Source organism: Cydia fagiglandana, chromosome 11, assembly GCF_963556715.1.
Source record: "Cydia fagiglandana chromosome 11, ilCydFagi1.1, whole genome shotgun sequence".
Lineage (NCBI taxonomy): Eukaryota > Metazoa > Arthropoda > Insecta > Lepidoptera > Tortricidae > Cydia > Cydia fagiglandana.
This window is the reverse complement of record NC_085942.1, coordinates 17,063,349-17,086,527: the sequence shown is the minus strand read 5'-3', so window position 1 is coordinate 17,086,527 and position 23,179 is coordinate 17,063,349. Positions and strand designations below refer to the sequence as shown.

Sequence of the window (23,179 nt, the reverse complement as noted above, 5' to 3'; positions counted from 1 at the left end):
TATTCTGTTGTATTATTAAAACAAAATAAATCTCAATATGCAAGTCTGCGTTAAGATTAGAGGCAATTCATATAACGCTACCTACCTATACCTCCTTCAGAGTTAGATACGACTGGTCGTCGGCAACGTGCACGTGACGCCACATTTACATAGTATGCTAAGTTTTCCGTTTGCCTTATGTTTCCCCAATTTATCACCCTGTAGGTAGTGTAGGTATTTATATTGACCAAAGTGTGGTGACCATACTTCGACGGTATGCATAAAAATATCATATATAAATATGTAGGTATTAACTTAATAAGTTGCCTGTGTAGGTAAGCGATTCATCATCATACTGCTTAAAGCTGATTCATTACAGTGTAGAGGTAGGTATTGATTCACTTAAGTAGGGTCGCTACATGAATAAATCTGCTTATTCATTCATTCATTATAATCGCATAAAATTATCTTGATTGAAATTATCCCGTGGAACCTAAGGTAAAGTAAAACCTAAGCTGGCAGTAAGTTTGTTAAGCCGTCCACTAACTAATGGTTCTGTGAGCTGTAGATCTTGCGAACCCCCATTTTGGAAAGGCTCCAAAAATTTAATCGACAAAGATCAATATAATTGAACCTTGTTTACGAACAAAGTTTACGAAAATCGGTTGAGAAAATGAGGATAGAACAGAAATCAATAAGTAAATTGAATAAATATATCAATCAACGTTCAATAGAGGAGAACAGGTATTCGCTTCGTCAATTTCAGTTGATAATTCAAGAAAATTCCTATTACTGTAGACTGTAATTAATATTACTTGCATATTGGGTGGCTATAGATTACCCACACTGTAACGACAATCACTTTTGCAATCATGCTAAACCCTAAACCTATCTGGGGTAAAGGTTCGGATTTCAAATGCAATGAGTCGTTCAACTCTACTTGCATCGGATGATAATTTTTGTAAACTCGTACCTCGTTCAATTAACATGTTGCAAAATGCGCCTTTTCTCAAAGCATTAAGAGTTAATTTGAAGTAACTGATAATGGCTAGGTGATGCTGATGTAGCACTAGCACATTTCAGCTCTGATTACGGCCCCGGTGTGCGTTACTGTTTGTCAGAAATCTGCAACATAAATTCAACCATATTGTAAAAACGGTAAGGTCTAAATTTAAAATGATTTATGGAGTCGAACTTTGCGATTTATTATCGGTTGTAACCGGAGTCAAACACAGATCGGTAGGTACAAAAATAGGTATATTTCTAGATAGGATAGGAATAATACATTTATGACTTTCCCATTGTTCTGTTAGGTATGTTTATATTAGTAATAACATGCTCTAGTTTGAAGAATTAGAGAGTTATATTACTTATATTTCAATTTTATAATTATGAATTATAGTGTATTATGTAACCATCGTTCTTTCCCTATTTCGAAAATATAATAATTTGAGGAAATATCTTGAAAGTTAAGGTACATATGGGTAGAAAAGCTATCTTACATTTTTATTTTAACAAAAATAAAACTAAAATTGCTTGTACCATTTCCAAAACACATACTAACATAACATACAATAAAAAATCCATGTACTTTCTCCAAGTCGCACTAACAACTTTTAGAACTATTCTTGGCGACATTAAACAAAATACATACATAGTACATAGGTAATATGATTTGTTTATGTAACAAGGTGGTCTGATCTATCATGCAAAAACATTCTCGATTTCTTTAACATGAAATAGATGTAAGTAAAAATATTATTTTGATTAAAAAAACATGCACAATGCAAATATGGAAGATAGGTAGATCCTAATATTGATAAAATGACGTGAGGAAATACAACAACTCTAAAAGTTTAGTTTCTACCATAATTCATGATATTTTATGATGGAACTAAACTATGTACATTATTCAATATATTATAAAATAAATACATTTGTTTGTTGTGTCTCATCTAACACAACAATAATAATGTTAAAAATATGATACCAGTAGGTATTTGAACTACATAGTGTCATTCTTAAAATCTATATTTTCGTTCATATATTTATTTCATCTATGCAAGATTTTAATTTGACTAAGATAGGCAAGAAATAATCTTCCTTTGGTAACTAAAGTTAAGTACAGTCAGCAGAGAATACCTATGTCTATACAGATGAATGTTATGTAGGTATATTTTGAACTGATTTGAATGTTCAGATAAATCTGCTATTGACTGTACCAAAAGCCCTAAACCTTAACTTTGGGATTTCAACACATCAGCCTCGAAGCTACCTCATAACTGCCCTAATTTCTAATATGATTGCGACATATACAGATAATCTAATATCATACAAATACTTATAGATAATCAGAGGCTAGACAATTATAAACAGTGTCAATGTTAAACGCTAATTCGTGTCTCTGAAACAGCAGATTCTAACTTGTAGTTAACCTATGGTCACATATTTCATGTGTTTTTTATGGGTTCCTTTAGAGGTTGTTTTTGTTATAATATTGACACTCTTTATAAATACATTTCTCTGATAATATAACTATGTACATTCGTTAAAAACAAGTTTAATAAATATCTACAACAGGTTTAAAGTGGATCCGCCCCCTTCTATCTTAGAGTATGCACTTCGGTAGAAGTTACAACAAAACAATGAATTCATAGTAGCATTGAGGGAAGTCGAACTCTGCGTGCGGTACAGCCCAGATGACACGTCGTCGCAACTTGGAGCACCCATGAATGTATGCAAGTCACTCTTAGGGAAACCGTCCTTATAGTACTGTTTAATAGTATCATATGCATCCATAATAACTGATATAAACAAACTCAGAACAACATATATGTACAAACTGATAAACGAGTACAGGTATATGCGGCTGAACCACCAAAGTAAGTGGGATTTCTTGGACATGACTGAGAAAGTAGCAAACATATCATCTCCGTTTATCAAAGAGAAAAGACATTCAGAGGTGGTGGCAAGTGATCGGAACTTCATGTGATACGGACCTAGTATTAACCATCCACAGAAAGTAAAACCTGCATAAAGGAGGAGTGCACATATTGAGAATCTGAATATCTTAGGAGCAGCTTTCTTTAATGTTAGGATGACAACATTGTAGGTCTTGAAAAAGCCTAAGTATCTTAGTACTCCGAACCAAACCAACAGGTTTCCGGTGCCTAAAAATAAGGAGCAGACATTCCATTGGTCATTGGTGAACTGGTTGCGCTCTATTTGCTCCTTGATGGCAGAACCCATGATAATTAGGATATCATTGACAATGATCATGATGTACCAAACATTTAGGAATTCAAGTCTTCCGTCCAGACTTAGTTCCTTATTGTAGGCCTGCCGGAAGAATTGGACTGTTAGCTCTTTTAAAAGTTGAGCTCGGTAAATAGCACGACTGCACAGCATGAGTGACATAGAGCAAATCAAAATAACTAGGATGTTGAGGATGCTTCGTAATATCTGATCTATTTTGTTGTCCGTCACATATTCTTTGTCTCCTTTACAAACTAGTTTATATGGTTCAGCTTCCAAGCTTAAAGACATTTGCCCGTCATGGTCTTCATTGTCAAAAACTACAGCCACATCAAATCGGAAGCAGTCCGGTGGAGTTATGGGGCCTGCAGCTCTGAAGTTTATAGTTTTAATAGAAAACATCAGTTCAGCTCTTACTAAGGATGCAAAATCAACTTCCAAGTTGGATTCTTTGATGAACTTTTGAGAACTGAAGAGCCCTTCAGTTTTAGTGAAATTAACACATGAGGTTACTATTTCTGCATTAAATTCGTAACTTTCATTGAAGCCGTTTATAATACCTCTTTTGTAGTTGAATTGGCAGAACACTGGAGGGGGTGGATTATTATTTTCATCATTGTAAGAGTATGGTCCAATGGCATTGGAAAGATTATAGTATCCAGCGTAAGCATAATCTAGTGCATTATAGAATTCGTCCAATTTGTAGACAGCCAGTGGGCCTGCGCCCGGCGGGTACGCGTTGATCTCGCGCGTAGAGTCCCAGCCAAGAAGAAATAAATGTGAGAAGCTCACCCTGTTATCTTCAGTATAGTTGACGTGATTGTATCTGTTGTGAGCAAACAAACACAGTTGAAACGTCACCAGCACTATCTTGATGAGTTGTATGATGAACTTGTATGGAAACTTCCGCTTCGCGTGCCACTTCTCGATCGGGTTCATAAAGAAAAACTGAAGCTTGCGACGCATTTTTTCTTCTAACTGTGAAATGTTCACGGAAGAGGTCGCTTGAGGAAAACCTTGGTCAATGTGATTTCCTGGTGATGGTGTTTCTCTGGTCATTTTTCTGGCTTCCTCCCCTTCAGAAGCTGTGTGCTCTTCTGGCGATGAGCTTATACCTTCCATTGCTATAGCTTCTATTATAATTACGCAAGTAAACAAATATCAGATTAAACTTTAATGTCTTTGTTTGGACGTTAAGCTCGATCCATAAATAGATCTATACGGCCCTCACGTTGACAAGATAATGAAGAATTATATGTATTATTAAATTGATTTGTTCTCTGCTGTTCAATAAATCACTACATTTTCCGATTTCTTTAGACACTTCAACACTGCAATGTTCAATCACGCACAATCGAAATAAAGCAAGGTAAATCACATTCTGTCAAACTGTCAGTCTGTCACCCAATGGTTGACCGTCACCCATTTCCATTTTCCATTCAACAGATAAATACTATACTAAAATGCTAACAGCACCACGTCCGCCAACGTCATACAATAAACCGGTAACACCTTTGTTTTTGGTACTACACTAGAAACGTCAAATTATTAAGAAAACACATTTTATACCTTATGGTCCATATTGTACAATACATCACGTACACGATTTATTTGACGAGAAATTCGAAATTATTCACTTTTAATCATTTAATAAAGTAGTGTAAGCTTTAGTAATCTACAGTTTATGATCTCAGTTTTAAAACCATGGCTTTAACTGCGGAGAGGCTTAGGAACGACGAAAGGTACTGCCCATTACGTTCGTTCTACTTACGTATCGAATGATATTGAGGGAAAGTTTGCAATAAAATTGGCTATTGATCTTACGTTCTATATTTACAGTGCCCAATTAAACGACAGAGTGATAAGAGTGTTTATTTTCAGGTTTTCTGGGGAGAACGTTACGCAATTTCTCCTTTTTTTGCCATTTGGACTATGCCTGTTTGTGGTACGGACAATTTTGGCTTTAATCTTATGGGTGGCTTCGATAATATTGCCGAACAAATCGACGGTCAGGCAGATGCTGTCGACGCTCGCCTGCTGGACATTCGGTGAGTAACACAAACCCTTGTTATTGCATAAACAAGTTACTGTAAACACTACACATATTGTCCTCGCATTTTGTGAGTCGCATATGTTTCGTATTACCTCGGGTTTAAATGAGGATGTCCTGTTTGTTAAAATATCGGAGTGATAGTGATTATGGAGAAACACAGGTGTTGTGATATCCTATAGTCTATGTGCAGTACAGATCATGTTTGTTTTGTTCAGTAAAATAGATTTCAATTTCAGGTTTTTTGGACATGTTATCATTTTAATCTAATCACTGGATAATTACTTTAATCAGAATATCATTACGAGTGTGGGACGGTATGAAACATATTTGTAAATAAATAATAATGATTAAAATTAGTTTTTTGTTACTTAATCAAAACATAAATTAAGGTCTACTGCAAATAGTAATTAATGAATAACAATAAATAATTGAGGACAATCATAGAGCAATCTAGGCCCAAACTATGCAAAGCTTGTGTACTATATACATGCTTATAGTTAACATCCATAACTCAGCAATAAATTTTTGTGATAAAAACACAAATAAATGCCCTCACCGGGATTCAAACCTGGACTCCATGCTTTGAATGCTTACAGGGTCACTACCAAATAGGCTAGGAGGCTGTTCATATTATGTTGCCTTTGTTGTTTTTATTGAATTTTGGTCTTAACAATTTTTATCAATATTGTAGCATGATAACGAATACATTTATATAACCTGCTTTCTTAACCTTATCTATGAGCAAGATGTATAGTGTAATAATATTACTATTAATAGAATTATTATCAGAATATACTATATACACTCTGTAATTTGTTTAAATATATACAAGTATATATTTATTAATATTGTGCTGGGAACTTGTTAATATTTGAGCATATATAATACTGCATCTCTTGTTTTATTGGTTGAAAATAGAATACACTTTGTAACCAATTATAATGAATGGCAATTATTTTATTGTACAAACAGACATATACACTGTAAAACTTATGATTTGGAAATGTCAGTAGAGAGAACTGCATTTAAGTGAAGACTGCACTGGTATATGGGAAGTTTAGAGGTCACCCGCCACCAAGAAGAAGCTCCCATACAATCTAAGTTAGGGTTTCATTTTAAAATAATATAAGTACTTAAATAACCTGAAAGTTCGCATGAGAATTTATGTACCATATATGTCTGGTACTACTCTTTGTACCTAAATATATTATTCAAACTTTTTGTATGTAAAATGTATATTATTACAATTTATAGTAATGAAAACTGATGACAGCCATAGTACGGCTATTTTTAACATGTTGTAACATATCCTGTACATTTGAGCCAACTCATTTGCATTGAATGAATTGCCGCGAAACATTGACCCTGTCTTAAAATCATTGTTTTCAACTTGTTTTTCTTGTCACATCTTTTGAGACAGGTTACTTTGAGATAATTTTGTGAATGTCACAATTTAAGCATATTACTTGTTATTCAATATCTCAGTAACTGTTATTGTACTCGTATGTTTGACTTAAAGTGTGTGATTGAACAGTAAAACCATTAATAAAACTGAGTATTTTTTAATATACATTGACTATTGACACACATATTTTACACAGACTCCTATACATTGACGTAATTTTTTCATGTTTGATGTAAGGGGATTCCCCTAAGGCTCTACAAAAATATGTATAAGTAAGTAAACAATTCTCTATTTCAAAACACGACATCTATAAAAGTTGAATAAATTAATATGTAAATGGCTAAATATACAAATAGAAACTTAACTAGAATATGGAATATAATATTGTATTTTTCATACACCAAGGGATATAAATTAATATTATAGGTCATTATTAATTACACAAATTGACCTAGTCCAAAAAACCTCAATAAGGCCGGTCATAGACACCTGGTGTTTTCGCCGGACAATTGTCTGGGTTCAGCGACGATGTTAAGGCTCCTCTACACGATGGGCCAACGCCGGCCACTCCAAGGGACGTAGCCATGCGGTAGAATGAGATAGCAATATCACTTCCTCCCTCTAACGCATTAATGCGTCCCTTGGAGACCTTGGAGTGGCCGGCGTTGGCCCATCGTATAAAGGAGCCATTATGTTTTCTTGGGTACAACTACGGTTGGGTGGCTACAGCTGTTGGTAGCCAGTAGCATCCATAACTGTACATACAAAACTGGAAGTCGTTGCGTAACACGGTCCCGTTTCCAAAAACACCGGACGTCTACAACTAAGGCTTCTATTATAAATACTAGGCAATAACACATAGACAGGCGTGGCTCGCTCCGCGATTCGATACAAGTAGCTACAAGTACATCCGTCCCACACCAATTTTGGTGGCTAGCCATAGGCAGCGGTCATATCTATCCTAAGCGTAACAGACGCGTTTTGTTAGAGACTGAATCTTCTGTACCTAGGACTATTATTTATTCTGTGACATAGATAATATGGCGGTCGCAATGGTTAAAGTTGCTGCTGGATGTAGGTGACTTGCTTAACCAAAGTGTACACGTTTAACAAAGTGGTTGTTTGCAGGAGTGTATGTGAAGGTGAAGGGCCAGCGTGACCCTCGCTGCAGCATGCTAGTGGCCAACTACGCGTCCTGCCTGGACTCGCTGGCCGCTGCGCACGCGCTGGGAACCATCAGTGTGAGTATAGTTATTAACAACGAACTGGAATGCCTATAGAAATCTGACTAGAGCTCAAAAATGTCCGCACGTCTCTGCAACTCAACTGTACCAGGCGTGGCTCACTCTTGGATTTCGTCGCGTTGCTACAAGTACATGCGGCCCACACCAATTTATCTGTATTTACGGAACGGCCGCCTGCTCGCGCTTGCGTATATGAAACGCGTTTTGTTAGACAGTGAACCTTCTGTACCTATAGTTCGTTTTTTTAGTATTAGAAAGAACTTGAAAGAAGGTAAGCGATCTTGAAATGTCTTTTAATTGAAAAACGCTTTTTAAAAATCAATAACTATTATTTATGAAAGCACTTGAAAGCAGACAAATGATCGTATTAGATTCATAAATGTTACATATTTGCCGTAACTTATTTATAAAATGTGTTTTTCAATTAAAAGACACATCAAGATTGTTTACCTAATTTCTAATGCTAAATAAAACGAAGTATAGTACTATTATTTATTTTATGACCGTACTGAGCGCAGTTTGACGAAGTCAAATATTGTTAAGAGGTTTGTCCTAAACCTAGTTTGTAAACCTACCTTAGATTACAGATCTAAAAAAGATCACGGAAAAATGATTTTGGAGATGAATGTTTGACGACCTCGCAAGAGTTTTTAAATGGTAAATTATAATTGTTGTAATATGTGGCTTTGTCTTGCAACAACACATACCTAATGAAATGCGTATTCGTTGACGTCACAATTAATGCAACGCGGAAATTAACCAATCTAAACACAACATTTGAATAATCATAAGGTAAATTAATTGTAAGTACTTATTTAAATGTATAAAAATAATGGAATATGGATGTTTCAGCTACGGAAGTGGAAGGTGCCGCCATTTTTTGCGTCAACACTAGGCATCAGGAACGCAGCCCAGTTTGTTAGAAAGTGAGTACCTAATACACGCCTTTACTCACAATTTTTTAAAGATTATGAGGTGGATCCAGTATTATGTAAAGACCAAACCCCGTTATCAGTATTGCAGTTCATTGAAAATAAGCATTAGCAAAAATACGTACCATAACTTCGTATTTAGCAGAAGTTCTAAGGTCCTGTTTTCTAAGGGGACCTTGCATTTTGGAGACAAAGCAAACCGCTTGGAACAGGTGTTTCTGGGGGTGATCTGAGCCGATTAAGCCCGGTTGCCAAGAGGTTCCACCCAGCAGGTGGGCAGGGGAGGGGGGGCAAATGTGGCTCCGGCGCGCCTCACTCTAAGCTATATATCTGCATACATCTAGCAACTATATCAAGTTTGGTGTCTTTTTCGTGTAATTCGAGGATGAAGAATTCATTTCTGTGACTAAATTTTCACTCTTCCATACAAAAAAATCGAGAAATTAAAAATTCCAAAAAAATCTTTTCACTTCTTTTTTCGAAAATCTTCTACAAAATTAAAACTATGAGGATTTGCTCTAGAAAAAAAATACCTGTGAATAGCCCAGTTATCCTACTATATAGAATAGTAAACTTGTTAAACATTTTTTTATCATAACTCTGATAAAAAAAAAGTTTTGTGTCGCGCGGCGTACCTGCATTGTAAGAGCGGTATGCAGCGTTTAGGATTTTTAAGTATGTTTCGATGGTTTCTGATAAGTTGTTATTCTTCTGGTTGTAGAAAATTACTTCTGGACGTGATATATATACAAATATAAATTAAACGTATAAATATAGATGTTGGGAAAACTTTCGCCAATAGAGTTATTATAAATGTGATAAAATTAACAAAGCAGATGTTTGATTAAAATGCGGGTTAAAATACGAGTAAGATATATATTGTTCGCAATTGCCACTACATGCCCATGGGTCCGTGCATTTTAGTTTTTTCTTAACGCAGTTGCACCTCCCTGCCCATTCTGTTTTGCAGCGGCAACGAATAAGCTCTAAACAAGCAGCAGCCGCCGCAGGTAGGCTTGTACATATGGGCTCCCAATAACCATTTTGTTTGGACCAGCTCCAGTCAGCAGGACATGGAAGCTGTTGCTGAGGGGCTATAATCTGTCCCCAAACATAGCCTCCTTGGTAAACTGCACGGAGAAATATGTTTACGTGGGTAGGGCATCTTCCATTGGATGCAGATTCTCTAACTGAAGATTTTTTTTTGTAAAAAGTACTTTTCGGCACTCTTTTGCACTCGTACTTGTACCTGATGTACTCGTAAAATCAGTAACAAAATACTATGCATTTTGTTAAAATAACGTCTAGGGGCCAATTCACACCTCGTAATTCAAATCTGTCCATACTTACTATTGTAAGACTCTTACTTGCCATACAAGACAATAACAATTTTTATCAATATTGGCAATGCCTGCTCAATATTGCCTTGTTTGCCGTATTTAAACCCCTCCGTTACGGCAGGATATGCGCTCCAAGCTTGAAATACGCTTTTTTCCCTGTCCATACAGAAAAGAAACAGTGTCGCAACCTGAAAAGGTGTGGAAGAATGACAAGACTTCTGACCTTTCTGGTCCTGTAAAATAAATTATATATCTATGCGTTACAAATAAAATCATATATTTAAAGAAAGTTTGCAGCACTTGACCAATTGCCCTGGTGAGCTGTCTCGTATACTGCGGTGACATATTTATTTTATTTACAATTAATGGAGGATTGGCACAGGAAAGAATCACCTGTTCCTCTCGTGCCATGCTATTGCATTTTCTTAAGCTAACGTTTGTAGTTCTTCCATTAATTGTAAATAAAATAAATAAATATGTCACCGCAATAAGAGACAGGTCAACTGGGCTAATGGTCACGTGCTGCAAACATTCTTTAAATATATGATTTTATTTGTAACTCATAGATATATGATTTATTTTACAGGACCAGAAAGGATAGTAGTCTTGCCATTCTTCCACGCCTTTTCAGGTTACAACACAGTTTCTTTTGTGTGTGGAAAGGGAAAAAAACGTATTTCAAGCTTAAAGCGCATATCCTGCTGTAACGGAGGGCCTTCTTCTTCGTTACACTCTTGATAGAGTGGTCGTGGCCATTATGAAAACTTTTGAGCGACTCATTTAACGACACGTCGCCATTCCTCCCGTAGAGCTGCTTTCCGTAAGCATTCGCTTACTGTGACCGACACACTGATTTGGTTTGGTCAGTACATCTCATTAGAGATCTTCCCCTAGCCCTGTCACTTCCTACTCTTTCTTGCACAACTAGACGTTCTGTCGAGGTTCCGTCTCGACGAGACACGTGTCGAAAGAAGTTGAGTACCGAGTTTTGCCCGTAGAAAGCAACCGCTCTTTAATGCCAAGCTCCTCAATAATTGATGCTCAGTCCATGATATGCCCAGCATTCGTCTCCAGCACCACATCTCTAGTGCATTCACTTTCTGTTTTTCGGATGCCCTTAGTGTCCATGTGAGACATACAGCATACAGAAAAGTGGGAAATATGAGGGATCTGACAATCCTGGTTTTAGTGGTCCTTGTAATGTTCCGGAGGGATTTAAATACGGTAAACAAAACAACATTGAGCAGCCAATTTTGGAAAAAAATGTTATTGTCTTGTATGACAAGTAAGAGTCTTACAATATTAAATCTGAACAGATTTGAATTACGAGATGTGAATTGGTCCTTAGACATTATTTTGATACTATGCATTGTGTTACAGTGTTCGGATCAGGTACAAGTACAAGTGTAAAAGAGTGCCGAAAAGTACTTTTTACAAAAAATAATCTTCAGTTAGAGAATCTGCCTCCAATGGAAGATGCGCTACCTACGTAAACATATTCTCCGTGCAGTTTACCAAGGAGGCTATGTTTGGGGACAGATTATAGCCCCTCAGCAACAGCTTCCATGTCCTGCTCACTGGAGCTGGTCCAAACAAAATGGTTATTGGGAGCCCATATGTACAAGCATACATACCTGCGGCGGCTGCTGCTTGTTTAGAGCTTATTCGTTGCCGCTGCAAAACAAAATGCGCAGGGAGGTGCAACTGCGTTAAGAAAAAACTAAAATGCACGGACCCATGGGCATATAGTGGCAATTGCGAACAATATATATCTTACTCGTATTTTAACCCGCATTTTAATCAAATATCTGCTTTGTTAATTTTATCACATTTATAATAACTCTATTGGCGAAAGTTTTCCCAACATCTATATTTATACATTTAATTTATATTTGTATATATATCACGTCCAGAAGTAATTTTCTACAACCAGAAGAATAACAACTTATCAGAAACCATCGAAACATACTTAAAAATCCTAAACGCTGCATACCGCTCTTACAATGCAGGTACGCCGCGCGACACAAAACATTTTTTTTATCAGAGTTATGATAAAAAAATGTTTAACAAGTTTACTATTCTATATAGTAGGATAACTGGGCTATTCACAGGTATTTTTTTTCTAGAGCAAATCCTCATAGTTTTAATTTTGTAGAGGATTTTCGAAATAAAAAGTGAAAAGATTTTTTTGGAATTTTTAATTTCTCGATTTTTTTGTATGGAAGAGTGAAAATTTAGTCACAGAAATGAATTTTTCATCCTCGAATTACACGAAAAAGACACCAAACTTGATATACTTGCTAGATGTATGCAGATATATAGCTTAGAGTGAGGCGCGCCGGAGCCACTTTTGCCCCCCCTCCCCTGCCCACCTGCTGGGTGGAACCTCTTGGCAACCGGGCTTAATCGGCTCAGATCATCCCCAGGAACACCTGTTCCAAGCGGTTTGCTTTGTCTCCAAAATGCAAGGTGGTGGACCTTAGAACCCCAGCTAATTAACTAGCATTAAATCATAGTTCCACTATAACTTGTATCAATGTCTGTTTGGTAATTCAACATGTAAAGGATATGGAAAAAGCTTTTGTATAATTGCAACATTGTTAACCGGGGTTGGTAGAGATAATGATAGATTTATGCCAAACTGATTTGCTTTTGTGTTAGTCAATGAGCACTTCCGAGTATCTTGCGCCTATCTTCTCGAGGCTGTTAGAACTGTGGTAGTTTTTAACGTTCATAAGTTTCTAAATTGATTTTCATTTTTATAATAATATACACCATTCCAGTGACTTGAGCGTGCGCGAGCAACTAACTGGAATCGCGCGGACTAGTATATGTAAATAACTTGTTCATATCACATAGTTTGCGAAAGTAGTCCGCGCTGTTACCTACTTTACTTGTTTGCACCTTCTAGAAATACTGCGTATTGCTGTTGCTGCTTAAAAAAAATGTATTGCTGAATGAAATATAGAATTTTTTTGAGTGAAATATCGTGTTAACGCAGAGAACACTTTGGCGACTGCACGAGTGCGCCGTTGCTTCTACAGCCGGAGGGCGGGCCGGCGAACGGCCGCGGTCTACTCCGCTTCGCTGACTGGCCCTTCCCCGTCGCCCAGCGAGTACAGCCCGTCGCCATTGGTAAGTCTATCTACGCAACCAATTCTTAATACATTTGCCATAACTTGGTGCGTTTTAGGTTAGCCTGAAAAAGGTAGGCGTGAAGTTTCAATCTCTTATACAAATGTTGACACCGTCGGAATGTAGACGTATTTTGTGGAAGTGCCACACAGAATATTTAAATTGCTTGCAAAGTCTATCTGATTAATTTATTATATTTACTTTTTTAACGTTTTTTAGAGGTGGAACGAGCGTTCACCGCCGTGACAGTACACACGGGTCACGGCGCCGGTTTTCCGTGGCGTGACGCACTATGGTTCCTGCTGGCGCCCGTCACCGTGTACAAGCTGACACTACTGCCAGCTACGAGTGACGTCACAGAGGTGGCCGGCGTCATCGCTGAACACTTGCAGGTTAGTGTCACACACCGTGTACAGTCAGCAGCAGAAGTTGCTAAGCGGGCGAGGTGATTGACGCGACTTTATAGTTAAGAGAATAAGAGCGTGTCAATTGAATTTTGAACAACTCGTCCGCTTTGCTGCTGACTGTTTGCTGTTGCTGTTGACGCTACTCTCAACGTCACTGGTGACGTCATCGAGGTGGCTGGCATCGTTGAACACTTGGAGGTATATGATATCAAATACGTGGTAATAATTTTAGATAACATAATTAATTATTTTCTCTTCCTGTTAGTTGCTACGGTTCGTTAGGGTGCTTAGGGTCTGTTTCAGGGCTCGGAACCGGTATTGATATACCGGTTAATATCGTTCATAAACCGTTATATTATTTCGTTCATTAATAAACCGGTTAATTGATGGAACGCGAACTTTAAAATTTAGTTCTCTCTTCTAACCGGTTAGTTGAGAGAGCGAAATGTTTTCGTTCTCGAGGAACGATATAATACCGGTTAATCTCAGCCGTCTACAATATTAATACATTACCCGGCTACCCGCTCTAAGTACTCGATCTCGATGTTGACTTGACGGTGCTGCTTGCTGACTGAATTGTTTATTTTTTATACTTTTTGGGCGTGTGAGTTTAGACTGTTGGTGTTGGTGGTGTTTTGTTACATTTAAAATGGTTTCACAAAGTTGTAAATATGTTCCGGACAGTCAACCATTTTTCAATGAAGAAGAGACGGATAATTTCGATTCTGACAACTGTAAGTAAAATAAGTGGGTACACATTTTTTTTGATAATCCTAGTCTGAAAGGATATAACGCTCCGAATTGTATTAGCAGCTTCTCCTCCTCTCCTCCTTGCATTTTGTATGCAAATAAAAAAGAATATTAAATGTTGGTGGACGTCATTAAGCAAACAATGTTGACACGCTGGCGTGCAAATTATTTATTGTCTATAGATATTTATTTTGAATTTTTTTAATCCTTTTATATGACCAATTAGGATAGATTTATATTATAAATTCCAGATGTTCCATTGAAGAAGATCCAAGAAAAATGGAAGATCATTTTGTGACCCAAAGACGGACATGTACCGTAAACAAACGAATTTTAAACATGGGGCCACTTTTAGGGGGTCAATGAGAAAATTTAAAAATAAAATAGTTCAAACTAAATCGTGTTGACATCGACGCCCGAAAGCAAACACGTAGTAACCCACAAAAACCAAATTGTTCACCAGAGACGAAAAACTATTCGAGTTTTGAAAAAAAAATCATAACTACGTTGTTTATTATCATAGCTAACTCAAAATTGGATGCAACATTCAAAATTTTTTTGAAAAATTAATTTAATTAATTTAGCCGCAAGTTGTTACAAGACCATATTTTGTGGGTTACTACGTTTTGATCTTTTTTACACAGTGCGCAAACTCGTAGTAAATGCCAGTACCAGTACAGTATGGGATAGCATTTCCTTAAAATTTGTATGGACAGAAAAAACGCAGTAATCCTCCTGAATATGACAAAAGATATCCGTAATAAAGTCGTAAACGTTGTGGTTTAGAAATTTTGGGTGAACAAAATGCTGTAACAGTATTTTTTTTCTTGTTGTAAGCAATTTAGAATGCATTAAATGTATTGCCAAAAATTTTACCACACCCTTAAAAATGACTTTAATTGCATTTTAAGTTAATTGCATGACATTTCAAATGTATACTTATAAAATGTGAAGATGTTTTCGAGATTCATAAACGAACATAACACATCTCACATCTATTATGATGATTTGAACTATTAAAATCAATATAAGCATTCTTAAGACCAAACAAAACACATAACTTTTGTTTAATTTTCAAGAACATAATTAAATCTTATAATAGTTATAGTAACAGCACCAGTCATGGGACATTTAAGAGGAAATTTGGAGTATTTATGATATTTCCCTTATACATGTAAATGGTCTACCGCTTAGCGTGTTAAAAGATGAAAGTCCTATCCGTCTTTCATGTTTTAGGCGTGTTGTATCAAAGATAATGCAATTAGTTTCCACATATTTAACAAATTAGAGACAGCTCTAGGACTCTTATGTATGATAACATACAGCCAGTGTTTATAAACTACTTTTAGATACTTGTTTTAGAGGAATTATGTTTTTTTGTCCCATTACTGGTTCCACGTCCATTATAGGGTATACTACTATATAATGTTATTGTAGAACCAACTAAAAAATAAGAAGTCCACTTTGGAAAAGACATAACGTGATGGAAGATCAAAATCTAACCAAAGTAGAACAACGACTTTTGATTAAAAAAAGTGGTTTCTACATCCTCTTATAAAATAAAAGTCCACTTTAGACAAAACAAACTTTCATCAGATACCATAAGACCAAATTTTATTTAAGTCCCATAAAAGCATAAAATCGATACACACACCATAAATATTGTAATTTTACATGCTTACAATTGAAAAAAAAACTTCCTTTCTTAAATAAAAATAATCACTTTATCCAAAATCCCCGTAATCTTTTACTTGATTACAAACACGTCGACTCACTTTCACCCCCCGAACCACACTGAGCGACGGCGCAAACGTTCAAGTAATGGCCGCGATAGCCGCGTTAAAACGAAATGGCACGTATTTAACCGGTCAACTAATTAATCGAAATTGGGTAGTTTAAAAAAATTGAAATGGGTACTAAAATTAATAGTTTGGCAACAAAAACGGAGCCTAAAAATATATCAATATGAGTTGTATTTTAATGCCGTTACAGCTTTTGATTATTTTTAGGCAGGTACCAAGTATTTATTTGGCAACTGAATTATTATATTGGAGACCATTTATGAAGCACATTTTAAAAAGAAAACGGCTATCTAGTAATTCAAAAATAAAGTTCTTTTAAAATATTTTGTTTGGTCACTACACGGTCAACCTAACACGCTCCTCCTCGCTTAGCTCGTCGTCGCACCTATCTGTTGACTCTAGCAGAACACAGTGGTAACTATTGAAATTAGTAACTAAACATTTAAAGATTTAATGGTATAATGGCCATTAGCCGTTTCATGATTAGAAATTTCGACTATAAGTATACTGACTATTACGTATTGGTAAATTAATTTGAGGTGTTTTGTGTAAAAAGTGACCAATATCCATAAAATTTAACTGCTTTTGTGTTAAAATACTACTTAGCTGAAACGACATGCTCAGTTATGACTATAGTTGATTACTTAGGTGTGAACAACTAGATGTCAACTAAATTTTATGATCGCTTTACAATATTAGTTGCCAATTTATTATTTTAGGCGCCAACCTAACACTTTAAGTTTCCTATAAATTTTTGGGTGGCTTGATTTTGCTTCCAGTTTTTAGGGTTCCGTACCCAAAGGGTAAAACGGGACCCTATTACTAAGACTTCGCTGTCCGTCCGTCCGTCCGTCCGTCTGTCACCAGGTTGTATCTCACGAACCGTGATAGCTAGACAGTTGAAATTTTCACAGATGATGTATTTCTGTTGCCGCTATAACAACAAATACTAAAAACAGAATAAAATAAAGATTTAAATGGGGCTCCCATACAACAAACGTGATTTTTGACCAAAGTTAAGCAACGTCGGGAGTGGTCAGTACTTACATGGGTGACCGTTTTTTTTTTGCTTTTTTTTTGTTTTTTTTTCATTATGGTACGGAACCCTTCGTGCGCGAGTCCGACTCGCACTTGCCCGGTTTTTTAAATAATATGATGCTTATATTTGAGGCTAATAAATTTTATTTGGCGCTAAAATATTAATGCACAGCCAAATTATATTATTATATGCCCAATGAAAGTTTCTTTTTAATATTTTAGTTGCCCGGTTAATAATAAGCCAAACGAAATAAGGCGCAGAAGTTTAAACCTTACGCCCTACAACAGTGAAGTAATTATTACGTGGTTAGTTTTACTTGATCCTTCTAAACGTAGTAAAAGACATATCTCTCATATTTTAATAGTGTGTGAATTTGTGTTAAACCACTACTCGACTAAACATTATTTCCCACCAAATAGCGTAACTGCAAGACATTCACATTCATGAGCGGCAAACACGTAGTAACCTACACTTGCGTCAAACCAACGGAGGTTGTAAATGACAAAAGTATAAATTATATGGAATTAAAAATGCTGTAAATACAATGATTTACATTATTGAGTGTTTTTGCTATTTACTGCGTGTTTGCTGAGTACATTTCAAGAAAAACGAGAACTTTTTGTGTTCCTATTTTCCCCATTTTTCATCGTATTGGCACGTGGATTCGACCTATCGACGCAGAAAAAATTGGAGATTCCAAAAATGCAATAAAAAATTTTTGACCTTCTGTGGGTTACTACGTGTTTGCTTTCGGGCGTCGATATGTATCAAATAAAAGAGCTCATTGTGAGAATCCAAATATATTTTTTTTATAATTTTAGGATCAACATTTTAGAAATGTGCAATCAAGCATGAGTCGGACTTAATTACTTCGTTTTTGATCCGACCCTACGAGTTTTTCACTCACGTTTCACATAAAAATACATTGTTAAAATTGTGTAATGTTACATTTCTAATGTACGAACGGAACCCTTGCAACACGAGTCTGACTCGCACTTGGCCGGCTTTTTTTAATTTTCAAGCAGATGGGCTAATTGATGGTGGCAAATACAAAACTGATTCGTTTTCTTGTATAAATAAATAATTGGTTAATTTTAATAAATAATAAAAATAATTAATGATACCTTCTTCTATGGTCATTCTAAAGCTGCTATAAAAAAAATATTAAATTAAAATTATAAAATAAAATATCGGAAACTATTTATTAACAAACAGGAAAAAACATGTAACAAACATACACTAATTAATTAATAAGTAGAAAAGTAATAAAAAAACAATAAACAAAAAAAAACATATTTCTGCGCACACAGCGTACTGCAGGACGCAAAATGATTCCTACGCAGCGATACGCTTCGCTTTTTCGAGGAAAGCACTGATATTCTGCCGGTTACAAATAATAATACTCATTTTATCTTGCTGCGACGTTTTCAATTTAACCGGTTTATTTCGTTCCTCAAGAACGAAACGAGAACGTAATTGGTGTAAACCGTTATTTCAAAAGAACAGTTCTTTAACCGGTAACCGCAAACGGAAACGAAATCCATTTCGTTCCCGGGCAAATGAACGAAACCGGTTTGAGCGTTGAGAACGGTTTCCGAGCCCTGGTCTGTTTATTAATTCTAATTGGTTCTTCAACGGAGACGATATGCACAAGTCAAAGACGTCATTCATTTGTTATGGAAGACGATTATTGTTAGTTTTTGATTTTCTCCGCTCGGGCCGACAATAAAAGTCAGTCTATCTGAAATTAAAAAAATAGTTCTTCCGCTTTCGAGAGTCAAGAATAAGTACATAGTCTGATTTCTTTTTATATAGGATTACTTGCATCGACTTTATGAATTTTTAATTTTCTGGATCGGAAAATACAAATGATTGGTGTATTTAACAAGTTACGGAACTTACAGATAGAAGCAACAGACGTGGAGTACTCTGCACTATGCCTCGCGCCGCCTGTGGCGCCGGCGCGCGCCGCGGGCGGGCCGGCGCGCGAGCTGGCGCGGCGCGCGCAGCAGGTCAAGGAGGTGCTGCCGCGAGTGCCGCTCGCCGACATCATGAGGGACCTCGGTGACTAACACATTATATTATTCGGTTTTGACGACCGGTCTGGCCTAGTGGGTAGTGACCCTGCCTATGAAGCCGATGGTCCCGGGTTCGAATCCTGGTGAAGGCATTTATATGTATGATGATATTGATGATACAGATATTTGTTTCTGAGTCATGGTTGTTTTCTATGTATATATTATATATATATCGTTGTCTGAGTACTCACAACACAAGCTTTCTTGAGCTTACCGTGGGGATTAGTCAATTTGTTTAAAAAATGTGCTATTATATTTATTTATTTATATCCTAAACAGCTATGTAACCTGTAGACCTCGCGAATCTTAGGTCAAACATTATGAATACTCGTACTGGAATAGAACTGTGCGACACAAAGGTTTTTGTACTAAAATATGCCCGTGCTGCACAGTGCCGCACACGGTGGACAATGCGGGAGCATTAGTTTTGACCGATAAAACTATGAATATACCTGGTGGTTAAAAAAGAACTGCGTTCCCGTTGCCAGGGAGGTCTTGAAATTATACTGAGCGATTTTCTATAGGGTCAACGTGGAAATCGCGAAAAAAATAATTACCCTCGCTTAGAAAATGGACCGACCAAAATATGTATATGAAACAGCCAAATATTTTTTCGCAATTTCGAAGTTGGGCTTATAGTAAAAGTTGCTCAGTATAATTCCAAAACCTCTCTAGCGACGGGTAGGTATGCAGTTATTTATATAATCGTCCCAATAGTTAAACAAATCGAGCACCTATTATACAAGTTTCTATTTCTCCAGCCATCACCCGCAGCGTCGACGTGACAGTTACGAACTTCCTCGAAGGTGTGACCCCCTACACGCCAGAGCCGATTCAGCAGGCTCCACAGGCCCCCGCCGGCCCCGCCAACCCCCAGCCCGGCCCCTCGGCCCCGCGATACGTCACTCCGCCTGCTCAGGTAAGGGTAGATGACAGTTCTGGAGCCATAGCCAAGATGACAAAATCCAATCAAAAAGTGAAAATGAATTGGAACTGACAGATGCTACTAAAAATCACGTGACTATATTTCCATACATTATTTGTTTCGATAAGTTTTATGTTTTATTTTAATCGACTCGAAGAAAAATATTGTATGTAATAGTGATATAATCAAGCTTTTCAACTCGTACCTTACTTAGGCCACTCAGCAAGCTTCATGGCATTACGTATTTATAAAATTTATTGTGTACGAAAGTAGTCTAGACTAGACTTTCATTTTCCCTTTCAGGCCCCCTTCCCAAAGAGCGCGAAGGAGCGCCAACTCAGCTTCCAAGAGCGGAAAGCGCAGATGATCGCCGACGCACGCCAGAGGTATATAGAGAAACATGGGCTCAATATCACTATGACAGGCTAACGATATACATTGTTTTGATATATTTTCTTATATAATTTTAGTTCGAGAGCTTTCTGTCAATGTATGAAACCCAATTATTCGAGAATGCTAGGAAACTGAATGTAAATTATTTAAGCAAAACCAGGCGTGGGTCACTCCGCGATTTCGTTGTGTCGCTACAAGTACATGCGGCCCACACCTGTTTTGGTGTCTAGCAGTAGTAGTTGCCGCGCACCGCTACAGAACGGACGCCTGCTCGCGCTTGCGCCTCATTTCGGTCATATCTGTCGTAAAGGGGCCCACTGATTACCAGTTCTCTGGACGATATCAGCCTGTCAGTTAAACGCAAAATTTGACAGATCCCAACAACTGACAGGTTGATATCGTCCGGCGAACTGTTAATCAGTGGGTCCCTTAATAGACGGGTTTTGTTTAAGTGAACCTTCTGTACCTAGTACTATTATTTATTCTGTGGCAAAAAGATGACTTGTCGGATCAAAAATCGGCTTCAACATTCGGCACAAGCGGTACAGTAGGACGCTCCTAGGTCGATTGACTTTTTGATGTATTTCACTCTGGTAATCTTTTAGAAGAATCGGCTACAACATTTGAAACTGACGTATTCGCTAACGTTTGTGTAACTTGCTTTCTATAAATCTCGCTCGCACTAAAATGCAAGCACGAACGAGATGCGTAGAAAGTAAGTTACGCACACGCTAGCGGACATCTCAGTATTATCATTGTCAAGCTCGTGGTAAGGCTACTAGAACATGCTTGGGAAGTTATCTATAAAAATGCGGATTGAATGACCCTTATTAATATTTCAACCGCTGTCACATATACGTGACTGAGATAATAGTGTAAACAAATAACTAGGGTAATTCGCCAGTAACTGGCCACCCTGAACTAAAAATGAATTCTATTCACCTATAAATAGAATTAATTTTAGTATAAAGTGGCCAGTTTTTATACCTTATACTGATATAAATTGTGTTTATAGGTGAAAAGAATTCATTTTTAGTTTAGGGTGGCCAGTTACTGGCGAATTACCCTATATTACTTAATTTGATATCGTAAATGATTCATATATTTTTGTTCTCATTTTTAATAAGGAACAGCGTAGTTGTTGACTGATCACAATTTAAACTTTTCTTTGCATAGTTATTATATTTATATTGTGATAATTTTTGGCGTTTATTCTTGTCGGTACGGTCAGCCAAGAAAGTGGTCTACCACTTTTCGACTCTATCAATCAGATGATAGAGTCGAAAAGTGGTAAACCACTATCTTGGCTGACTGTACAACACCAATATATGTAAGGTTTGAATTCCCGAGTAGTATGGCATAGCGTTCATAGGGTTAATACGTAAATGCGATTATGAATTTGTGGGGATCAGAGTTAAATAAAATGACCTTTTGTTTCAACCCTTTTGGTGGTCCATTTGACTGCGAAAACAAAAAATGTTATTTGGAATATTTTTTTTATTTCATGGTGGTTAGAAGGTTAAATAACAACTTTAATTTTATTATTTTTTACATGTTTTATTGCTTCTTTCGCCTCCAGTATAATAGTGATCATTTTCTGCTGTCAATTTCTATTCCTCAGTAAAGTACATTTTACGTTATAGTTCGTTTTTTTAGCATTAGAAAGAACTTGCAAGAAGCTAAGCGATCTTGACACATCTTTTAATTGAAAAACGCTTTTTAAAAATAAAAAACTATTACTTATGAAAGCAGAAGAATATAAATGATCGTATTAGGTTCATAATTGTTACATATCGTATCTTATTTTTAAAATGTGTTTTTAATTAAAAGACACATCAAGATTGTTTACCTAATTTCTAATGCTAAAAAAACGAACTATAGTTTATGACTAATGTTATTTGGTTCCTTATATTTTATTGTATTCTTCATTTCTTTGAAATATCTCTTCGTTTTGCCTCGCATGAGACTTGAAATGAAAGTATATATGTATAGCTATTATATTCCTACAGTCAAGACCATTAACATGTATTAAATATGCAGTTTATTGCATACGAATATTCGGCCGAATGTTCGGTTCAAAATTTACCGAAACGAAAATTCGGCCGAACTATTCGGTTCATCAGTAACATCCTTATTCAAAGTTTTCATGTTACTGGGGTTGAATGTAGGGAAATATATTACTTTCCGTCTTTGAATAAAAAGCATTAAATATTGTTCAAATTTATATTAGAAATATCTTAATTACTCTCTATTCAAGAGATTAAATTGAAATTAAACTAGATGACGAACGATAATAGGTCTACATTTTACGTATGCAAATAGCGACCATACGTCCTTGAAATAAGGTGCATAATGTTTACGTCAAAATGGGGACTTATTATCTACGTGATTGTACTGTACCTTGATTTACATGAGTTATATAAATAAATAGGATGTTTCCTA

The 23,179-nt window shown here is 36.5% G+C and overlaps 2 protein-coding genes across 2 annotated transcripts; one reads left to right on the top strand and one right to left on the bottom strand.

The window, feature by feature from the left end:
* Positions 1 to 1,159: 1,159 nt before the first annotated feature.
* Positions 1,160 to 4,585, bottom strand: LOC134669073 (mucolipin-3-like). The gene has a single exon (XM_063526593.1). The coding sequence runs from the start codon at positions 4,354 to 4,356 to the stop codon at positions 2,551 to 2,553; it is 1,806 nt and encodes a 601-aa protein (XP_063382663.1). The 5' UTR covers positions 4,357 to 4,585; the 3' UTR covers positions 1,160 to 2,550.
* A 199-nt stretch (positions 4,586 to 4,784) lies between these two features.
* LOC134669072 (lipid droplet-regulating VLDL assembly factor AUP1-like) lies at positions 4,785 to 23,179 on the top strand. The gene is made up of 9 exons (XM_063526592.1): positions 4,785 to 4,976; positions 5,116 to 5,282; positions 7,821 to 7,933; positions 8,789 to 8,862; positions 13,210 to 13,343; positions 13,563 to 13,735; positions 19,246 to 19,405; positions 20,181 to 20,338; positions 20,648 to 23,179. Exons 1-9 carry the CDS (start codon positions 4,939 to 4,941, stop codon positions 20,771 to 20,773), a joined length of 1,143 nt encoding a protein of 380 aa, XP_063382662.1. The 5' UTR covers positions 4,785 to 4,938; the 3' UTR covers positions 20,774 to 23,179.

Coding starts and splice junctions, on each gene's coding strand:
- LOC134669072 (XM_063526592.1), top strand. CDS start 4,939: ATGGCTTTAACTGCGGAGAGGCTTAGGAACGACGAAAG. Junction 8,863..13,209: donor GCAGCCCAGTTTGTTAGAAA/GTGAGTACCTAA, acceptor GTGTTAACGCAG/AGAACACTTTGGCGACTGCA. Junction 13,344..13,562: donor AGTACAGCCCGTCGCCATTG/GTAAGTCTATCT, acceptor AACGTTTTTTAG/AGGTGGAACGAGCGTTCACC.
- LOC134669073 (XM_063526593.1), bottom strand. CDS start 4,356: ATGGAAGGTATAAGCTCATCGCCAGAAGAGCACACAGCTTCTGAAGGG.